This window comes from Lissotriton helveticus, chromosome 5_1 (genome assembly GCF_964261635.1).
Source record: "Lissotriton helveticus chromosome 5_1, aLisHel1.1, whole genome shotgun sequence".
Lineage (NCBI taxonomy): Eukaryota > Metazoa > Chordata > Amphibia > Caudata > Salamandridae > Lissotriton > Lissotriton helveticus.
Genome location: NC_136065.1, coordinates 1515778484 through 1515799680, shown reverse-complemented (window position 1 = coordinate 1515799680; position 21197 = coordinate 1515778484). Strand labels below are relative to the sequence as shown.

The following is a 21197-nucleotide window of genomic DNA, read 5'->3' as shown; positions in this document are numbered from 1 at the left end:
TAACCCTTTCACAGTTGTACAGTAAACTGGCAGCCAAAAGGTTTGTACTTCAGGGAGGGTTGTGCCTAGGCCTACTTGTCCTTTGGGCATATTAAACCTTCAAACCTGCTGCCTTTAGGCCCAAACAGTAAGGCCCCTGCTTCAAGATCGAGAAGGAAGTGCCTCCAGACCAGCTACTGTGTTTGTGAGGCGGGGAGGAACACCAGCTACAAGAGAGAAGGCAGGCTGCAAAGTTAAGTAGAAGGGAATAACTTAGTGGTTGATCCACATTAAAACAATAGGGAGAGGTGACTACAGATTTAACAGAGAAACAAATGGGGTCAAGTAAACTACCTGTTTATGACCGGGAGGGTTGTTTGGTCATTCGACCCAGGGATGGCAAGTGGGTAATAAATTAATAGCATCAGCTTTAGTTAAGCCATCTGAAAGACATGCAGAGGCCTTCCAAAGCCATGAAGTCCGCATATTTCATGAAAAAAGCAGTTGCAAAGGAGGCCAGCACTTGGGTAAAATTGCAAGAGGGGCAGAGGGCCCTGAATAAGATCACTTGAGAAGGTGGCATTAGTTATCTCTTGCTACTTTTAACTGCATAGTTTCTGCAAAGGATGTTTTCTCAGAGGTTATCAAGGTAATAACACATTGGTTCGAAAAAATATGGCCATACCCCTTCTGAGGAGTTTAGTACAAACTTGTAAGCAGGATCAGGGTCTGACGGGCCATGTAGTCAAGATTCTAAGAGGATGCTTATTTCAATTGATTCTAGGAGATGAAAAACCTAGTGTTTCTGGCGAGGAAGAGAACGCACTGAAAGTGGATCGCTGAAGCTGTTCGGAGGATTTACTTGTGAATGAAATTTCCTGGGGGAGGGGAGAAAAGGTGGTGGCCACACTCCTGGATTAAAAACACAATAGAGTGCTACTTTTTAAAGTAATTCGTTAAAATAACAAGAGCTGGTAACCCACATACAAGTAAATGAATGCTAGTCAAAGGACATACTCAAAAGGCGGGCGGTGTGCGAGGCACCAGAGGAACAGGTTTCCTTACATCTTTGTCCAACCATTCCAGGGCATTCTCCTCTGGGTTGGGCCACCTCTCGGGCTCATCAATCACAGAGTTATGACTTCTTGGCCTCTCTTTAGTTACGTTCTTTGTTCTTGCCATATGTCCCCAGGGGGACTGTGTGTTCTGCCGCTTTATTAGCTGTTCCTCATTTTCCTTGTGCAGCTCCTTGTTTCTGTTCTTTTGAGCTTCTTGCTACTCATCTTTGAAGTGAATTATTTGTTCATGTAAGACCAGCTGCTAATCTTTCCACTGCAATTATTGAAAGATCATTTTTCGACCTATGTGGTTTCAAATGTTGTCACAGGCACTGTGTGAACATCCTTGCCCTTTTACAGGGGTTCTGGAGAGGGACTTGGAGTCTTTGCAGTCCTGGCTGGTAGATAGGCTGAATGATCTGGCCCCTTTGAGGACTTCTCGTGCTTTGCCCAAGCGGGTTTCTGCTCCGTGGTTCACTGGAGCGCTGCTTGCGTCCCGCAAGCAGTGCAAGGTGGCGGAAAGGGCCTGGAGGGCTAAGTACGATCCTGCTGCCAGACTTGAATACAAAGCCTTGATTTAAATCTACCACCGAGATATTCTCCTGGAGAAGAAAAGCTACTTTGCGAGGAGGATCGAGGATGCCTCGAACTCCTGCAAAGAAATTTTTACAATTGTCAGGGAATTTACTGCCCCTCGGTCGAATGCGAGTCAGTCTGCTTTTACTGAGACGTGGGCATTGGACCTGGCTTGTGTCTTTACTACAAAGATCAAGTTAATTCAGGATTCATTTCCACCACGGCCGGTTATTGCTTTCGTGTGCTCTGCGGATGGTCCTGTTTCATCGGTGTCTCCAGGGCCTGTTCTATCTGACTTCCCGCCTATTTTGAATGCTTCGTCATTGTCGTTTTTGGCCAATCTTAAATCTGGTTCGCCTCTCGATCCATGGCCGGCCAAATTTTTGGCGAAATGGCGGAAGTGGTTAACCCGCTGGTCAACCCTCTTTTGAATCTTTCTTTGAGTCAAGGTGTGGTTCCGTCGGTGTGGAAACAGGCCATGGTTATTCCCCTTATTAAGAAGCCCGGTTTGGCTCCCGAGGTTTTAGCCAATTATAGACCCATTTCCTTACTCCCTGCACTGGCTAAGACCTTGGAGAAGCACATTCATAACGTCCTTTCTAATTTTTTGGAATCACATGACTTGTTACACTCCACCCAATCGGGCTTTCGTCCGAATCTTAGCACGGAGACTGCACTACTGGAGGTCTCCGAGGTTATCAAGGAGACATTGGACCTGGGTGGCAGAGCTATGCTGATTATGCTGGATTTGTCGGCGGCCTTTGACACCGTTCCCCATGAGGATCTGCTGGTCAGACTCTATGAAATCGGTCTGAGGGGGACGGTGTTCAGCTGGTTTACTTCCTTCCTGGCTGGCCGTCGACAAACGGTCTGGGCCTCCTCTAGCTCTGCTGAGATACCGCCATTGGGAGTCGGAGTCCCGCAGGGCTCTGTATTGAGCCAGACTCTTTTTAACATCTTTATGACCCCTCTGGCGGCTCTGGCCGAGTCTTTTGGGGCCCAGATCGTATCCTATGCAGATGACACCCAGCTGCTCTTTACCTGCCGGAAAGGAGAGGATTTTGATGGAGAGAGCATACGTGAGTGCTTGAGTGCTGTTTTTAGGTGGCTCCAACTGAATAGCCTCAAGTGCAACTCAGACAAATCAGAGGTGCTCTTCTTCGGTTGTCAATCCGATCCAGACTGGCAGGTGTGGTGGCCGGCTGGCATGTCTCCTCCGGGGCGATCGTCGCAGCTAGCTAAGAACTTGGGGATCAAGATCGATAATGGTCTGACCCTAAGATCACAGGTTCTTGCCCTTACGGGCACCTGTTTTGGTCTGCTTCGTATGCTCCGGAAGTTTTTCCCTCTGCTCTCAGAGGACCACAGGAGGGTTACGGTACAGGCCTTGATTGGTTCAAGATTGGACTACTCAAACGTGTTATATCTTGGCCTGCCGGAATATCTCCTGCAACGCATGCAGGTGGTCCAGAATGCGGCCGCGCGTGCCATTTTTGGCCTGCATAGGCGAGCTAGAGTCTCTGGCTTATTGCAGTCGCTCCACTGGCTGCCTATTCGCCAGAGGATAGCTTTTAAAGCCTTAACGCTCGCTCATAAGGCCTTCCATGCAACAGGGGCTAAATACCTGCAGAAGAGGCTCTCTGCCTATCGCCCTCTCCGATCCTTGAGGTCTGAGTCCTTGTTTTGGCCACTGTCCCTCGTGTGAGGAAGGCACGCATGGGAGGTCGCTCCTTTAAGCTCCGGGCCCCTCAACTTTGGAACTCTCTGCCCCTGACTTTACGGAGCACTCCAAATCTGCTGGCTTTCAGGAAGGGCCTGAAGACCTGGCTCTTTGCCTCCTAGATCCCTGTTTTCGCTGACCTGTTCTTTTTTTTTAATCGGTTTGTTGTGTTTAGCGTTTCAGCTTGTCATTAAAGCGCCGGGACACTCTTTTGAGTAGCCGAGCGCTATAAAAGATTACAAAAAATTATGCAGAGTGATGCTTCCAACTGAATTGCTTTTGATCCGGCTCATTGTATAAAAGCACTAGAATAAACTGAATCAATAGTCCGCCAACTGTGTAATGATGGGGGGCGTGGCCTGACGGTGATGGAGACGGGAGCCTGATTCGGAGCTCCCGCCGGTGATCCCCTCTCCAGCACCATCCTGCCCGCTATAGAGGGGCCCGAGCACAGTGACAGGCCCTGGGGGTGTCGGAACCTCAGTGGCGCCGGGGGCACACGTTATAGATGTTTGGCAAAACTCCCCATGACTAATAGAACCGACAGACCTGCAAAGCCACAGACCGCACAAAATGGCGGCCGCTCAGCGATAAAAGCCCCGAGTCAGATGCTGCGCAGACGGCGGTGGATGGCTGCCTGTTGCCCGCTCTGATTTGCCGCTGCGAAAAAAGGAAGGTGGACGCCGGCGGAGTCGGGAGCCGGGAACACTGCAAGTAAGGGGGCAGCTCTATACGAGGACTGAGAGGAGCCTGGGGCCTGGCGCATAATAGCCCACAAGCTAGAAAGCTAACCTCCCGGCCCTGACGAGGGCCCAGAGGGCTGGGGCTGAAGTAGGGAGGACTGAACTGTCCGTGCGGCCGATACAGCCTGACACGCATGGCGACCTGCACCCCTCATGGCGGAGTGGCAGAGCTGTGAAATGGCGGCTGCTTGAGGCAGGGCGGAGACTGCACGGAGGAGCTCACAGGTCACCGCTCCAGGCATAGAAAGGCACACGGAGGGGCACAGCAGGGGGAGTTTAGTACCTTAAAGAAGGTCCCAGGAGTCCCACCACATTGCAGTGCAAGGCAAACCGCGAGGGGAGTGGCGGATATGGAGGGGCAGAGGCACACCATGCCTGCGGGGGGCCCTTGATGAGCCACGGCGGGTGGTAGCACTGCATTAACGGCCAGCAGAGAGACTGGGGGCTGCTATAAAGCCCTGGACAGTGCAGCTGACTGCGGGCCCCCTGAATCAACTGAGGAACCTTGGTGGCGGCTGGGACTTCACGCTCAGGGCGAATGAGGCACGGCCTGGTTTGGAGGTGAAGGGCCCAAAGGCAGCAGAATCAAAGGTAGAGGTAGAGCTCAGTTGATGCCAGTACGGTGGACCTGGATCCTTTCAGAGGAGGGACTAGCGAGCAAATATAGTGCAGCGGAATAGGGACAGAGCGGTGGGACCGGCCTCCGCCCCCACCATAGCGGAACAGAGCACGACCGTGACCGACTCACACGGTCGTTCGTCACATCGGAGGCGGAGGGGGCCGGCCGCAAGGACACCATGGGACGGACCACCAAGAGACAGGACACTGAGCAGCAAAAGGCACCAAGTGAGGAAAGCGGGGACTCCAGTTCACGCTCGGGACCCAGGAAGGAAGGGGTGACACCCCAAGAGGAGCTATCACTTCATGATATCCTGCAGGCCATAGAACGGTTGAGGATGGCAGTGGAGACCAAGATAGACACAATCCGGGAGGACCTGGGCCTTCTACGAGCTGACCATAGGAAGCTGGCGGATCGGGTCACTGCCACGGAGGGGGAGAGAGAAGGTCTGAGAACACCGGTGGCTGCGATGGCACGCAAAGTCACGGGCATAGAAAAAAAGAGTCCTGATCCTGGAACAACGCGCAGAGGATGCGGAAAACAGGGCCCGCCGCAACATCATTCGGGTCACGGGCCTCCCGAAAAAGTGGAGGGGAATGACATGGTGGTGTACCTTGAGCGCTGGCTGCGGACAGCGGTGGCAGATAAGGGGCTATCGACATTCTCCGCCTTGGAAAGGGCACACAGCGTTCCAGACCGAGCTCCACAACCTGGCAGGCCACCGAGGCCAGAGGTGGCCTGCCTCCTCTCCTACAAAGATAGGGACTATGTACTGAGCCAGGCGCGCCTCAAAGGGCTACTCAAGGTGGAAAACAGTATCGTGCGGATCTTCCCAGATTTCTCTCGGGAAGTGCAACAACAAAGAGCATCCTTTACTGCCGTTAAAAGGAAACTGCGCCTGATGGGGGTGTCCTACTCTATGGTCTTTCCAGCTAAACTTCGTATAGTGCGCCCTCGGAGCACTTTATTCTTCACCACCCCCCAGGAGGTCTGGGACTGGATTGAGGAGCAGGACCCCTGAGGAGAGCCACAAAAAGGAAAAACCCTGGTTGAACAGACCCTGACACGCTCTCCTGATAGAGGGACGACCTCAAATAACCACCCGACGACGGAGGAGGCGAACCGGGCCAGAGCCAGTGTAATCGCAGCGGCGTCCTCATTGAGTGCGGCGGACACCCGGGACCCACTGTTGCATTCTGGGGAAGAGCAGAGGGACTCGGACTCTGAAACCAGCTTGAGCTTGGTGGGGGATGCCAGCCAGACCCTGCCGCATGTCACTCCCAGATCAGCAGATGACCTGATGTGAAGTGGGTCGCACAAGCAAGTATTGTCGGGCCTGTGTTGTGGGGAGGGGGAACTTGATGTTAGTATAGCCTCACACAATGGCAGGAGGGGTCCCTTAATAACTACCCGAGACATTTACGCGGCGGGGGAACCAGGGGGGGCGGAGAGGACTGCTGTCCTCCAGGCAGACTTTGACCTAGCCACCACTTCCGAACTTTGACTGTTCAAGCACCAGTGTGCATGGTTTGTATGGGGGAGACATTCTCACTTGCCCTGGGGAGCGGGAGTTGGGATATTTTTATTAGATTTAGTTGGGGGCACTGCTGTCTTATCCAATGGGGCGATGCAGAGTATCACGTAAAGGCTCGCACTCCACGATATGGGTCGCCAGATACCGGGGGAGCAGGGGGAGCTGGACGGAGGGGGAGCGGCTAATCTCTAATGCACAAGCAGACTGAATACAACCTTCTCACCTGGAACATCCGAGGGATGCACTCCATGCAAAAGTGGTACATTTTATCACAGCTGAATAGACGGGGGGTCCACATAGCGATGCTACAAGAGACACATACATTAGCAGCGCAGGGAGAGGCATTACATCGTAGGTGGAGAGGACAGGCATACTACACCACGTATTCTGCATTTGCCAGGAGGGTCTTGATTTGGATCAGGGCGGGGGTCCCCTTCCAACATACTGCTCACAAGGTGGATCCAGAGAGCCGATACGTAGTGGTCACAGGACACATCGATGGTCAGGACATTACACTCATCAATGTCTATGGCCCGAATATAGATCAGGGGGCTTTCCTGGAGCGACTGTCAGGGACACTGGCCCCATACCGAAAGGGGGCAGTTATCATGGGGGGCGACTTTAACTGTATAGCAGAACCACTCCTGGATCGCTCGCACCCACCACTTGAAGAAGCCCCAGCACATAGGATAGCTAAGATGTTTAGGGACTGGCAATCCCGTTGGGGACTGGTAGACATATGGCGAAAGACGCATTTATGTTCACCAGATATGCACATCCGACTCCACAAGACAGAATACCTTGCGCGGAGGGTGTCTGACCACAATCCTTTATTAGCCCGACTGCAATGGGAACATAAACGTCAACCCATCCCCACTTGGCGCCCCAGGCCAGAGGCACTTGAGGACCAAGTGTTCCATAATGAGATTAAAGAGCACATCGTCACATACTTCATGGACAATGCACACACTACGGACTCTAGGGTGACTGAACGGGAGGCCTTTAAGGCAGTGATTCGGGGGCATTGCATGGCACTGTCCATAGGGGTGAGACGTAAGCTAGTGAGGGACGTGGAAAGGGCAGACCGGGTGTTGAGGGAAGTGGAGTGCAGACGTCCGAATGCTCTGGACCTACAGCAGGAGTTGCTCGAAGCGAAGGAGGATGTGGCGGTACAGGAGGAGAGATTAAGGTGCTTCGATCACCGAGCTTAGATGGATAGAACACATGCAGAGAGAGATAAGGCGGGCAGATTGCTGGCGTGGCTTGCTACCCCTACCCGTAGGGAGCAAGTTATTCTAGAGTTAACGGGTCCAGGAGGGCAACATCTGTATTAGCAGGACAACATTAATGAGAGTTTCCGGGGGTACTAGGAGCGCCTATACATGAGCACAGGACCCAGGGAGGAAGGGGACGTGGAGGAGTACCCGGCGGACCTTCCAATGCACGCCCTGATGGACGAGGAGGCGGCACCCCTGGGGGCAGCAATCTCAGACAGAGAAATCCGAGTAGCTATTAAAGTCCTGGCGAGAGGGAAAACACCAGGCACGGATGGGCTCCCTAAAGAGTTTTATGCCACATACTTGGATATGCTGACCCCCAGGCTAGTGGAGATGAACGCAGAGGCCAGGGAGAAGGGCTGCCTGCCGGGTACGACTAGAGAGGCGGTGGTAGTCCCGATCCTGAAGCCGGACAAATCCCCCCTGGAGTGCGAATCATATCGCCCATTGTTGATGCTCAATCTCGACTTTAAAATTCTAAGTAAAATACTGGCTACACGCCTACTCCCCTATATGGTACCACTGGTACATCAGGACCAGGCAGGATTCATACCTTGTCAAAATACAACCCTAAATATACGCAGGCTACTGTCTAATATTGAATTAGGAGCGGCGGCGGAGCAGAGGGGGGCAGTGTTCACCATAGACATGGAAAAGGCATTTGATAGCCTTGAAGTTCCTATATGCGGTATTGTCCAAAATGGGTCTGGGAGAGGGCTTTATAGGCTGTGTGAAACTCTTATATGCTGATCCAGTGGCAAGAGTCCACATGGGTCACACAATATCTACGCAATATCGAGTGGAGAGGGGGACACGCCAGGGATGCCCCCTGTTCCCTCTGCTGTTCGCCTTAGCAGTGGAGCCATTAGCCTGTGTGGCACCGTCCGGTAGGGAGTACCAGGGGATTCAGGTGGGAGAAATACGGCATCAAGTGGCGCTATACGCAGACGACCTCCTACTATTCCTCAATGATGCAGAGGGTGACCTACCGGGAGCTAAGGCAAAGATGGAGCACTTTGGCTCCTTGTCTGGGCTACGTGTCAACTGGCTGAAGTCCAGGCTGTTCCCCCTGGTGAGGGACGCAAGACCCCCTCTGAATTTGGGGAATTTGAGGTGGGAGCCCCATTGCTTTCGCTATCTGGGGGTCCACATATTCCACATGGTGGAGGACGTGAAGGAGGGCAATTTAGGGAGAGCGCTCCGCTCGCTTAAGGACACTATTGCCTTTTGGGGGAAGCTCCCACTCTCGGTGATGGGGCGTATCTCGCTACTTAAAATGGTGGCGTTACCCCGGCTGCTTTACTTTTTCGTAACATTGCCAATTTGGCTATCAGCGGTCTGGTTCAGGGAGCTGGACTCTTGCATGTCAGCTTTTGTATGGGGGTCGGGACGAAGAAGGGTAGCCCTTGCTACATTAAAGCGACCCAGATTAGGGGGTGGCATGGCACTGCCTGATATGGAAGCTTACTACCTGGCGGGACAGCTGCAGCGGTTTACACAATGGATTGCGGGCGCGCCCGGGACCCAGATAGGGGGATGCCTCAGTTTGACCGGGAGGGGCCTGCGGTGTTTCGAACCCTGCTGAGGACGATTAGAGCCCAACAAATCGGCAGTAATGAGCATAGGGTGATATACGGCTGCTGGGGCCGGTGCCTGCAGAAAACTAAATTAAAGCGCCCATACTCCTCAGAGATGGAGGTGCAGGTGCAGGTACTGGAGGCTCTCCCTCACCGAGGGCAGTGCAACAGCCTGCACGAATGGAGGGAAGCGGGAGCGACAAAGGACGGGGATTTGTTTCGGGATGGGGAGCTCCTTCCCTTCGAGGATTTCAGAGCAGACTGGGAGATACCACCAGGACACTTCCTCCTACACAGGGCGGTCACGGGAGCAATACGGCGACACTGGGGAGAGCGGGGGGGGGCAGAACCTCCGCAGCACCACACATGTGGGAGGCACCATCAAGGCGGTGGCCTGCTTATTCAGAGCTATTGGGCATGACTCCGCACAACCACTAGATAGACTGAAACACAAATGGGAGGACGACACTGGCAGGCCCCTAGAAGGCCCCTAGAAGATAAGGACTGGGACAATGTTTTGGAGCGAGCTACCAAAGCTTCTCGAAATGCCCGGTTTAGTTTGATCAGGTTTTACATACTCCACCAAGCTTATTTAACCCCAGAACGTATTAACCGATATTTTGCTGGTGCGGATGCTAGATGCCCGAGGTGTCAGGAGCAGGGGGCGATGTTTATACATTACAATTGGGGGTGGGGGTCGCACACTACTCGCACACCAGCGGTATCACCCCTAAGGACTGTGGTCAATGTAGTTACGTGTTCCGCGATGCATCTTCTTTCGATTATCTGCTATCTTCGCTATCTTTGCCATCCCTGGACACGTGTTTCGGGGTATCACCCCTCGTCAGCAGGGATAGACCGTGTTCTGGGGTTGCCGGTGGCTGCCAAATATCTGCCAGGTTTAGTACCACTCAGGCGCGCAGGTGTGGGGTCCCAGGCTCGTCAGCCAACTGCTCGAGGGAGCTTTAACATTACAATTGGGGGTGGGGTCGCACACTACTCACACACCAGCGGTATCACCCCTAAGGACTGTGGTCAATGTAGTTACGTGTTCCGCGATGCATCTTCTTTCGATTATCTGCTATACATATGGTTTGGAGCTGTCCCTCCCTAACCCTATTCTGGCAAGAAGTGACACAAGTGACAGCGAGGGTGACGGAAAGGGTGGTCCCATGCACACCGGCTCACGTACTGCTTCACTTATTTCCCACACTCTGCTAAAACCAAAACCACATCCAGATAGGAAATCACTAGTAGCTGGAAGAAACCGGGGGGCCCCGATGTTCTCAGGTGGAGACGGGAGATGGAGAAGTGGGCGGGTTGCGAGAGCAGAGTACTACTTAGGAACGCACGGCGGGGAGTGGGCAAGCCGAAGAGGGCCCAAGCATGGGAGGGTCTAGTGACAGACTTAGTGAGGCTGGACAGGGGTTCAGAGGCTTCCACACCAGAGAGAATCCAACAGGTAGCGCACCCCCCCGGGGCAAGGGCAAAATGGGGTACCCCAATAGAAAAGCAATAATGGGTCTGGCGTCGGCCTCTTCGGGGACAGTAAGGGGACTCCACAGGAGCCCTCGGCGCACCATTGTTGATTACGGTTGGAATATCAGGGAGCATATTCACCGATTGGAGCGATGCTCAGGGGAAGACAGCAGTGCGGGAAGGGGGGGGCTCGCAGTTGTTGTTTGAGGCCTTGTATTTGGGGGGTACAATCTGTAATTAAAGGGACGATGGAGCAATCCCGCACTGCCATGAACGGACAAGGCACAACGAGGATATTGACAGCAACAACAGGTCCATGGGCTGGTTTGCCTGACCAAGGCTAGCATGTAATGAATGTCTCAAGGTGTATGATGTATGCAAAATAAAAGGCAATAAAGTTTGTTTTAAAAACAAAATGTGTAATGATTGTAGCTCCCCTATGCTTGCACACCTTGCCAGTCTCCCTATTTTCTGATGTTCCTGCAAATTTGGTCTGATGAGCAATTTAAGACAACGTTGGGAAATATTAGGCAAATGTTCAAAAATAATTATAAAATCTGCAGTAATTAGCAAATCAACATATTCGACAGAAAATCGTGCTCTGTAGATTTACACTGTCCAGAATCGTAACTCTGCTCCTCCCACCACTCCCAGATATTATTTAAACAGCCCCTAGTTTACTATTAACCCTCCTCCCCATGTGAATCTCCTATTTTTTCAAATTTTAGTGACACACATCCCCTCGGAGGCGGAGAGGGGGTGGTCGGACTGCACAGCACTAGCTCTCCTGTTGAATGAAGGAAGTGGGGGGTAATTAGCGCCGGGACACCTCCGAGTGAGGTAGCTGTTCGCGATCAATAAAATTCTGTATTATTATTATTAATTGACAAGAGGTGTAGCTTTGAATCGGTCATGATCTCCCTACCCTTTCACATCATTGGTCATACATAGCATATCACATATGTGGTTTATGCCATGCTAGTTTTTTCCATTCGCAGTAGTTATATACAACAGTGTTAACAAGAACACGAAGGGTTAAATCTGTGCAGTGAGATGAAAATAACTACTAGGCCTTGTGGGTCTGTACTGAACTATTTTCTGGATTGCATTGTGTTTGTTCTAGTATACAAAGAACTGTCTTCTGCTTACTTTGATACAATTGTTGTGGAAACCATGCTAATTTCCCTTTCTCTGATTTAGGTGTTCTTTGTGGAGTCGGTGTGTGATGATCCAGAGGTCATCGCTTCTAATATTATGGTTTGTACATTCAGTACTTTTATCTTGCAAGGCACCTGTATTATGGAGTGAAGTTTAAACTTAAATGGCTTGGGAAGGAGGAGAATTCGAATGGTAGTATAGGGTTTATAGGATTCTAAATCTCTACTGCTACTGGTTACAAACAGCTTGACACCTTACCTACAACTCTATAAGTGACAACCATGGCACATTAGGGATGTAGATTCTTCATGGATGCTCTTCTCCGGCAATCCTGTATCCCAGTGCTGCCTCCTTTTCAGTTACCGGAGAATAGTAGACTGAATACAGATTTAGCCTGTAGCTCGAAGCACTGGAATTCTGATACAGGGGAGGGCCAAATTATGCGGCAGGGTTGAATACATTATTCAGCAAAAAAGGCAAATTATGAGGCACATATTGTGGCAGTATTACTTAATGATTGTATAAATGTTTTACCTCACCTCAATACCTAAATACAGCAATCAGCATCAGAAAGCTGATCTGTTATTCTTTAGAAAGAGCATGCCACAGCATGTCAACATGTGTGACAGCAATGTTAGTACACTTTGAGCAAGAAGCCAGTTTTTATGTTAAAATCTGGAAATTATGCAGTCAATTATGATTTATGTGGCAAGTGCAGCAAATCCAAGCTGTGCGGAAATTGGCACAGTTGCAGAATATTTCCAATGCCCCCCATCTATAGTTAGGGCTATTCGAATTCTACGGTAGCGTAGTGTTTTAATACTCATTATGCAATTTCCAGATCTGCCACACAATTATCATTCCTATGTTCTTTGCAGATTGCATTTTCACACTGCTCCCAACATATTATTAATGTTCTGACTTTCATTAACCTGTTTATATTTATTTTCAGACACAAAATGAATACTTTTTTAGGATGATTCATATTGTCCAATTTGCTGATTAGTTTGTTTGAAGGCCTATAATAAATGCAAATTATTTGGGCTCCAGAAAATTTAAACGCCTCGTACAGGCTAATTTAAGGCAGAACATAGTGTTGCTCTGGTGAGTCACTGAAGCATATGTTAGCATTCAACTGAAGTGGCAATGAATGAAAATCTATTGGTCTGCTCAAGTGCCATCATATGTTTCGTCTGCCTATCATAGCACGGTGCAGTGGGTCAGTGCACTTCATCGGTTGACTGCTGTGCACTGTGGATGAGAGCATTTTGCCTGAGCAAATTTGCATATGTGCTTGAAAAGACGCACTTCAAGGACAGACCTTTTGACTTTGCCAGTGCTTGTTTCTCTGGTATTCCCTGACTTAGAATGCAAAGCTAGTTCAGAAGAAGTCCTATACGTCAACGCAAACAATCCTGCATTACAAGGTGCAGTGTGCCTGACGTGCACTTTCCTGTCCTTCCTTTATTTAAAACGGCAAGTTCAGTTGAAGGAGAAAATGCAGAATTCTGGTTGTATTAATGCTCTTACAGCTCTTCTACTTTTCGCAAGATATTTGTTTTTGTCTTACTACATCTGGAAGGCGAGAGAGGGCAGTTTCCTGGTTCATCTGTGGCTACTCCAGTCCTGCCAAGTATCACGCATCAGGTGTGACACTCGGGCATTTCAGTGCGGTGTTCCGCATCACCGCACTGAAATGCATTGTCATGCATTTCTGCCGACTCGCCAGCTCGCGCCACAGGCACGGTTCCTGCTGCTTCAAGTCGAGAGTGTGCTGCAGCCAGTGCCAGCAGCTGCTCTAGTTCATTATAGCTAATCATGTTAATCATATGGCTGCTCTCAGCTCCTGGGCTGAGTGAGAGCGCGGCAGCCCTAGGCGGCTATAATGTAACATTAAACAATCCTCGGTGCTGGCTCCAGGCTGGCGCTGTAATTTCCTGCCGCTCCACGGCTTAAAGTTTGACAGACACACACTGTTGCAATTAAGTAACGGGTGAAGGCAGGGCCGCCCTCTCAGTACAATGCTGTAACTTGCTGACACAGCCAGGTTTAATCACCAGGGGCGCCAAGGTGATTCACTGGCTATAATCCGGATGTGACGCTAATTTGCTGTCTTGTTCGGAGGAAGTAGTGTAAGTGAGCACACTGTGAGGCAGAAGCGGCGGGCCACTCAAATGGAATGGGAGTCCTCGCCATATTGGCTGGCGTGCTGCACTGCTGTCTTCGTGCGCAGCTGAGCGTCAGCCACAAATAAAACCGCGTTGGCGGCCAGCCCAGAGAGACCCCCGGGCCGGTGGGGACTCACTCAGTCAGTGACCCCCATGACTCGCTTACTCGCCGCCGGCGCCCGCCGTTCAAGAAGAGGCATTGGTCACGATGATCGCAGGCAGTGCTGGAGGCGCAAACTAAACTGCGACCAAGTAGGTGGGACGAGTGTGTCAGCAGCCACAGGGTCGGAGAAGAAGACTGATGCAGTCCGGCTGCAGATTGCATCATGCTGCAGAGCGGCCTCCGGACGGACCGGAAACCTCTCTAAACTTGACTAGTTCAAGTAAGTTTATAATTATACTGTTACATCAATGAGGCCGCATCTGAAAAATAAATTAATTCACAAAATGGCATCTGATCTGCAGGGCTGCTCACTCTGCACGACCTGACACCTTTCTCAGTGCCGCCTAAACACTCTAATCTACTAATGCCAATCACTACTTGTACTACCGTCGAGACTGTCTGGTTGTTTCATTGGCCCGCAGACGTCATGTCCTGCCTCCTAAATAGACAGTGCCTGCGGTGTCCAAGAGTATGAAGGCAGCCGGCCGCAATAATTGTGGCGCTCCCGGCTCTTCTCAAAGCGGCCTGGTGCTGTTTCGAGCAGTGCTGATTGACTACTGCTAGCACAGGCCGGGCCACCCGCGGACAGTTCATTCAATATAGCAACTGTGCCCAGTGGGGAGAGTGCAGTGCAGGGGTTGTCGGAGCCATGACCTATGACCAACCGCCACACTAAAGGACCGTCTGATTCATTGCAGTGGCTGCCAGGAGAGGACTCGGGGACTCTGGACACGCTGCCTGAACTAACAGAGCACCGACGGCATTAAACCAAGAATGATTGCTGTCGAGGGTGGTTCTAAGCATTCTAAGCGCAGAGTCAGTCGCAGCCCTGCGGCTGCCTGGCCGAAGATCTGATCACCAAAAACATTTAGTAAATAAACTAGTTACCATTTGCCACCCCCACCCGAGTAGTGTACTGGGTTAGTGGTGCACTTTAATTTCTAGTGCTGTGCAGTTATTTTAAGATCCTTTTAAAGTATCTCTTTGTCGAAATTAGTGTATTTTCTGATAATTATATGCTTTCCTAATCTTTAATGCTTTATTTTACTTTTGAGAAAGTGTCACTCATATGGCTCAAATGTCACTCATAATGGCACTAAAATTATGAAAATGTCACACGTACTGATCTGAAACCTTGGCAGCTATAGTAGCATTTGAAGCAACAGGCGCCGCCTGTGGCGCGAGCAGGCGAGTCGGCAGAAATGTGTGACAATGCATTTCAGTGCAGTGATTCGGAACACCGCACTGAAATGCGGGAGTGTCTCACCTGATGCGTGATACTTGGCAGGACTGTGCTACTCCTTTCGGCTGGGCCGGAGCCAGGCTCCAGCCTGCCTTGCCTGGCCTGGCCTGGCCTCACCTACCTGTAATGCAGAGGGGATGGCAGAAGCATCGTGCTCCTATAGCAGTATCTGCTGCTATGTCGCCTGCACCATTCAGCCTTCTTAGAAGGTGCCGGTGGAGTTCCGAATAGGTAGCAGGAGTTGGTATTGTAAGAAGCTATTCAGACTTATTTCAGTTTCCGCCAGCTAGTACAGGTTCAGTTGGGTGGATGTTTGAAGCAAGAACCAGCCCAGCCCGTTTATGACAAGCACGCTATTTACCTCAAAGCAATATCTTAATACTTGGAATATGCTAAGCTGTTCACAATAACCAAGCCAAGTGTTACACGTTTCCCTCTAGGCCACAGTGAATGGATTTTAACGCAGTTCGGCTCACCTTGGAGGAGAGTGGAGGCGAAGGGTATTCATGGTAATCTCTTATCGAATCCTACAGTTTGCAGTGGCATTCTTTGTGTTTACAACATGTGCTGCTGTTACTGTGGTCGCTGCTGCTGTCCCAGCTGGAGGTCCCTGTCTTGGAAGACCAGTATCCTGTGCCCCTCATCGTTAGGCTTTAAATCCAGTCTTGCATTTGCAGCGGTTGTATTTAGTTACTCATAGAATTGTGGTGACATAACTTTAATGCCGTCTGAAAGGACATGTTCTGTGCGTCTTGTTTCTCAGCAGTATGAAAAGCGTGAAAGTGTTACACTGTCCTTACTTCAAAGCCACACAGATTCTTCTCCTAGTTTCTCGTCATTTGGTACAGCCTTTGACTCTTTGAACGTCTCCGTGAAATTCTCAATTGGCTTGCTCTAACTTTTTGCGTTGTTTAGTGATTTAATCCAGTTTTTGTGACTTTTGCTGTTTTTACCTCGTATGTTTCTCCTGACCATGCCTTTTTTTTTTTTGCGACAGACTGCCTTGCGTGACACTTCAAACACTGAATCTTCGTGGAATACTAGGATTTCATTAATTGTTTTTTTAATTTTTGTATTTTTGAGTACAGGAAGTTAAAGTTTCCAGTCCCGATTACCCTGAAAGAAATCGTGAAAATGTTATGGATGATTTCCTGAAAAGAATTGAGTGCTACAAAGTCACATATGAACCTCTTGACCCAGATGATTACGACAAGTAAGCTCTATGGGTGTCGGCTTCTGAACCCTGCTGCTGCATGTTTTAAAACTATGTGGATTAATGGTACTTTGGGGGATTTGCAAGTGAATACAAACAAATTAACGCACGTGTTTTGATTCTTGGCAGAGGGCACAAATTGTGGCCACAGTGACCTTTTTATTTTTACAGTAAAATAACTGTATTTAAATTATGCGTTCAAGGTATCCTTGAAGCAAAATAGATTAAGTGTATAACAGGTCGTTTACTCATGTGGTTCAGTTTATCAGTCACACAAAACTTCCATTTATGACAGGCTGAGATTTACACATTTTGATCATGGTTGTCGACTCGCCAAAATGGCAGGTGCTGCAGAAGTGACATTAGATAACCTTAAATCCAGACTCCCAAACATAGTCACTCAGCAGCACCCTGTTTCCTATTTGGAAGAATAAGGTGTGGAACACACAAAATGTAAACAGAGCTCATAGACCCGTTTCCTTTTTAATAGCCGACTACAGACCGCTTTTTCTGTCTAGCAAGACCATCATGCTACCACTAATCACAACTCACATTGCATCATACTGCGTAACATATACTTTACAGAAAGGGATTTCGGGGCATTCCTCTTCAGTTTTTGGCTGTAGCATGGTATTTTGCAAATGTACACATTTCAGCAGTTGAAGCTTCAAGTAGTGATGAGTTAAAGTAGTTCCTTCTTTTATACATTTTGCATTAGTAACATAACATAGTCTATATTCTGCGTCTTCTTCCATACTTTGCTGCTTGAAGTAGTTATGAGTTATAGTAGTTCCTTCTTTTATTCATTTTGCATTAGTAACATAACGTAGTCTATATTCTGCTTCTTCTCCTATACTTTGTTGGCCAACTGTTCCCATCTGGGAGCCCCTGATAGGCTGAATCATGCTGCCCCTTGCGGCTTTGCTTTCCAGTCATGCCTCCCTTTCCACCACATGGCTCTTAACACGGCCCCCATCATTTTGCCCCCGATGCTTTCTTCCCCTTAGTCGCCGTGCTTTCCATTGGTGTGCGTCCAGTGGGTCCCAACATACTACCGGCTGTTCCTTTATAACCCCTTTCCCCCAATCTGCTTGGCATCACTAACACTCTTTTATCTGTGTAGCATATGGATTGCTTTATCAGTGTAGTGATGCCTTACAAAGTGTCCACACAAAAGCACAAGTGCAGATTTCCACAGTGTATAGGACCTGTTGAACTGGCGAGTCTGCCCGCTCGTTTAATAGACTCTGATGTGTCTGACATGCAGTGTCAGCATTATTAAGACTGCATCAGCATGCTTACATTACTTACATTCCTAGTAATGCACTTGAATCGGTGTCCCATCGGGGTTTGTTTTGGATATAGTGGTGCATCCGTAACTGTGTGGCGGGCACAGACTGCACAAGCGTCTGCAACCCAATCTGTAATACCAAAGTGCCCCATTGAACAACTAATTGGCGCACACGCCTGCTGCAGACTCTGGATCGGTTATATGACAGCAGGGGGGTACACAGCATGTGCAGAGTGTTTATCTGCACTGGCTCTGTCATGCTGGTGAAAGGGACAGACTCTCTTTGATGTCACAGGTTCATCCACTCCAAGTACTCTTCAGATCATTGAAGGCCTCCAGAATGTTGCTAAGCTGACTGCTGCCTCGTGTCGCGTTGACACTGCTCTGGGTAGTTTTGCGGGCTCTTCTCTTTTCACTTTCTTTTTAACCAAGTGTAGTCCGTTCGACTTTACAACATCCCGAAAGCTAGACGTTATGCAGATTGAAGGGTTTCAGCCTAACTTTTCTGAAAGGAAGGACCTACAAGATGAGGGTTATTTTTATTTATGAAGCAAAAAGATCTGCTAAAACCATGAACTCTCGCAACTAGTATTAAAACCAACCCACTCCAGGGGCCATCTCCTTGATCCTATCTTTAGCAACTGTAAGAACCTCACAGCTGGCACACCTTCACCCCTTCCATGGACAGATCACTTCTTGATACCCATCTCTCTGACCATCCCAAATATGTCTCTCCCCTCCACCTACAGCACCTCGGAGAGACTGCAACTGGTCGAAACTTAGCCATACACAATGGGCAGCTACCCTGGAAACCACCATTCCTCTGTGCAACCCCGACCCCATCTCTAGTAATGAGAATTATGATAGATGGATCACACAGTCCTTGGGTTCAATACTACCGTTAAATCACATTGAACCCAAACACAGGCCCAGGACTGATCCCTGGTACTCTGCGGAGCTACGAAAAATGAAACGCCAATGTAAAAAACTTGAAAGGAAATGGCGCTTAGACTACTCACCCTCAGGGAAAACCGCCTATCGGACGGCCTTATTATCCTACAAAAATGAAATAAGAAGCTCGCAATACACTTTCTTCGAAAACAAAACAAATGCATCAGCCTCAAAACCCAAAGAAATCTACCAAATCGCTGAAAGCCTGCTTAAAATCCAAAAAAAAACCTTAGACCCCCCCATAATGCCCAATTGCGCTGTAATAACTTAGACGAGTACTTTCACCAAAAAAATCATACCACCTATTCCTCCTTCCCCCTCGCTCCTTTTCCCTCCACACTAACTGAACACGGGGATGTAGGCCGCCAATCTTTAATCCTTTTGGAAACCCTTCCTCCTATGGACCTCACCACTCTCCAAACCATCATGTCGTATATCAAATCAGGCTCTCCTACTGAAACCGCACCCGCCCATGTTCTGCAGATTGCTTCTCCTCGAATTCTCCCCATTATTCTGGATCTGATCAAAGCCTCCCTCGCCATAGGCATTGTCCCGCCCAGCTGGAAACAAACTATGGTCAAAGTCCTCCTAGAAAAAGCAAACCTCGATCAGGAAAACCCAGGAAACTTTCGTCCCATTTCCCTATTACCCTGGATAAGCAAAATCACAGAAAAACAAGTTAACAACATTCTGACAGAGTTCCTCGAAACGAATAATTTATTAGACCTCTCACAGACTGGGTTCTGCCCCATGCACGGGACTGAGACCGCTCTCCTCGCCGTGACAGAGGAAGCAAGGATGATCACGGATCAAGGGGGCACTGCGGCCATCATACTCCTGGACCTCAGTGCCGCCTTCGATACTGTGAACCACAACTCCCTTCTATGGAGGCTCTCTGACCTAGGGATAGCGACAAATGCTAGGGCATGGCTTGAGTCCTTTCTATCAGACCGTTCTTTTCAAGTATTTGAGGACAATGTCACCTCCCCCAGCAAACCACTTAACTGCGGTGTCCCACAGGGCTCCTCCCTGAGCCCTACGCTCTTTAACGTGTATATGAGCCCCCTAGCTGAGGTCGTCCGCCCCTTCGGAGTAAAAATCCTTTCTCACGCAGACGATACTCAGTTAGTGGTGGCTCTGAATCACCCCCAGTCCCAGGCTAGTGACCTGAGGGGCTGCTTAGAGGCCGTCTTCTCGTCCTGTCTCAAATTAAATGGAGACAAGACGGAGTTGATGGTGTTAGGCAATTCCCCTCAAAACCCCGTCGACTCCATATGGCCAACCTCTCGGACCGGCACCCATAGCAAAGGACACTATCAAGAGCTTGGGAATCTGGCTGGGCAAGGGCTTACCCTCCACCCCCAGGCAGTCAAATTCTCAGCTGCCTGCTTTGGCTTACTCAGACTCATCAGAAAAATCCTCTCCCTCCTCCCATTTAAGGCAAGACAGATTATGATTCAGGGCCTAATCCTTTCCCGGCTGGACTTCGGAAATGCTCTCTACTTGGGAGCCCCCCAATCCACTCTAAACAAGCTATAGGTGATCCAGAATTGTGCCGCACGAACCCTTCTCCGGATCCCCTGCCGCCTCCCCGTAAGATGTGAACTAAGAGACCTCCACTGGCTACCCATTAGGAAGAGAATCGAATTTAAAAGCATGTGCATTGTCCACCATGCATTCTGGCGAAGGGGGGCCACCATCAATCACTCGCTTATCACCCCCTACATCCCAAACTGGCAGCTTAGGTCCGCCCATGCCTTCCGAGTCCTAACACCTAGGATTTGGAGGGCCAGGTGCGGGGGTCGAGCGTTCTCCTTCAACTCTGCAGGACTTTGGAACTCCCTGCCCCTTCCACTTCGGTCAGAGCCCAATTATCTATCCTTTCGTAAAAAATTAAAAACCCTACTATTCAGCAATTAAGCCAGCTCACGTCCCTCAAACACACGTTCAGTCCACAGCACTAGGACGCCTCAGGGTAGCTATCGAGCTCTATAAAAACTAATTTCATTCCATTCCAATGTATACACCCTTTCACAACCGCCATTATTCATGAGTCGCCAATGAGATTTTGAGAATTTTATATGTGGTTTATTTTCACACAGGTTCCTCCTTAGTCGTCTGAGAACTCAAATGTGAGTGAACTCCATAGAAACGTGGTTATCACAAATCAAAAAATAGAATGCTGATGTGAGTCGCCTCTCCCACATGTTCTACAGGAAACCAGATTGTGTACCTAGCAAGTGTTCCCTCACCCCAGCCACCTATAGCTGCTTTCCCGCACCAGCCTGTCCCGCTAGAGTTGCCTTCCCAGCCTGCCTTGCTATAGTTGCCTTCCCACCCCAGCCTGTCTCGCTATGGTTGCCTTTCCACCCCAGCCTGTCTCGCTATGGTTGCCTTTCCACCCCAGCCTGTCTCGCTATGGTTGCCTTTCCACCCCAGCCTGTCTCG

At 49.7% G+C, this 21197-nt stretch overlaps 1 protein-coding gene across 8 annotated transcripts in view; it reads left to right on the top strand.

Annotated features, from left to right (window-relative positions):
• The window catches only part of LOC144755520 (6-phosphofructo-2-kinase/fructose-2,6-bisphosphatase 2-like), a 342874-nt gene that overhangs the window by 88866 nt on the left and 232811 nt on the right, over positions 1 to 21197 (top strand). For all 8 annotated transcript variants that reach the window (XM_078644531.1, XM_078644530.1, XM_078644528.1 and 5 more), the window contains exons 7-8: positions 11763 to 11819; positions 16383 to 16507. In XM_078644531.1, the coding sequence (XP_078500657.1) occupies positions 11763 to 11819; positions 16383 to 16507 (182 nt within the window). The remainder of the gene's footprint in view (positions 1 to 11762; positions 11820 to 16382; positions 16508 to 21197) is intronic.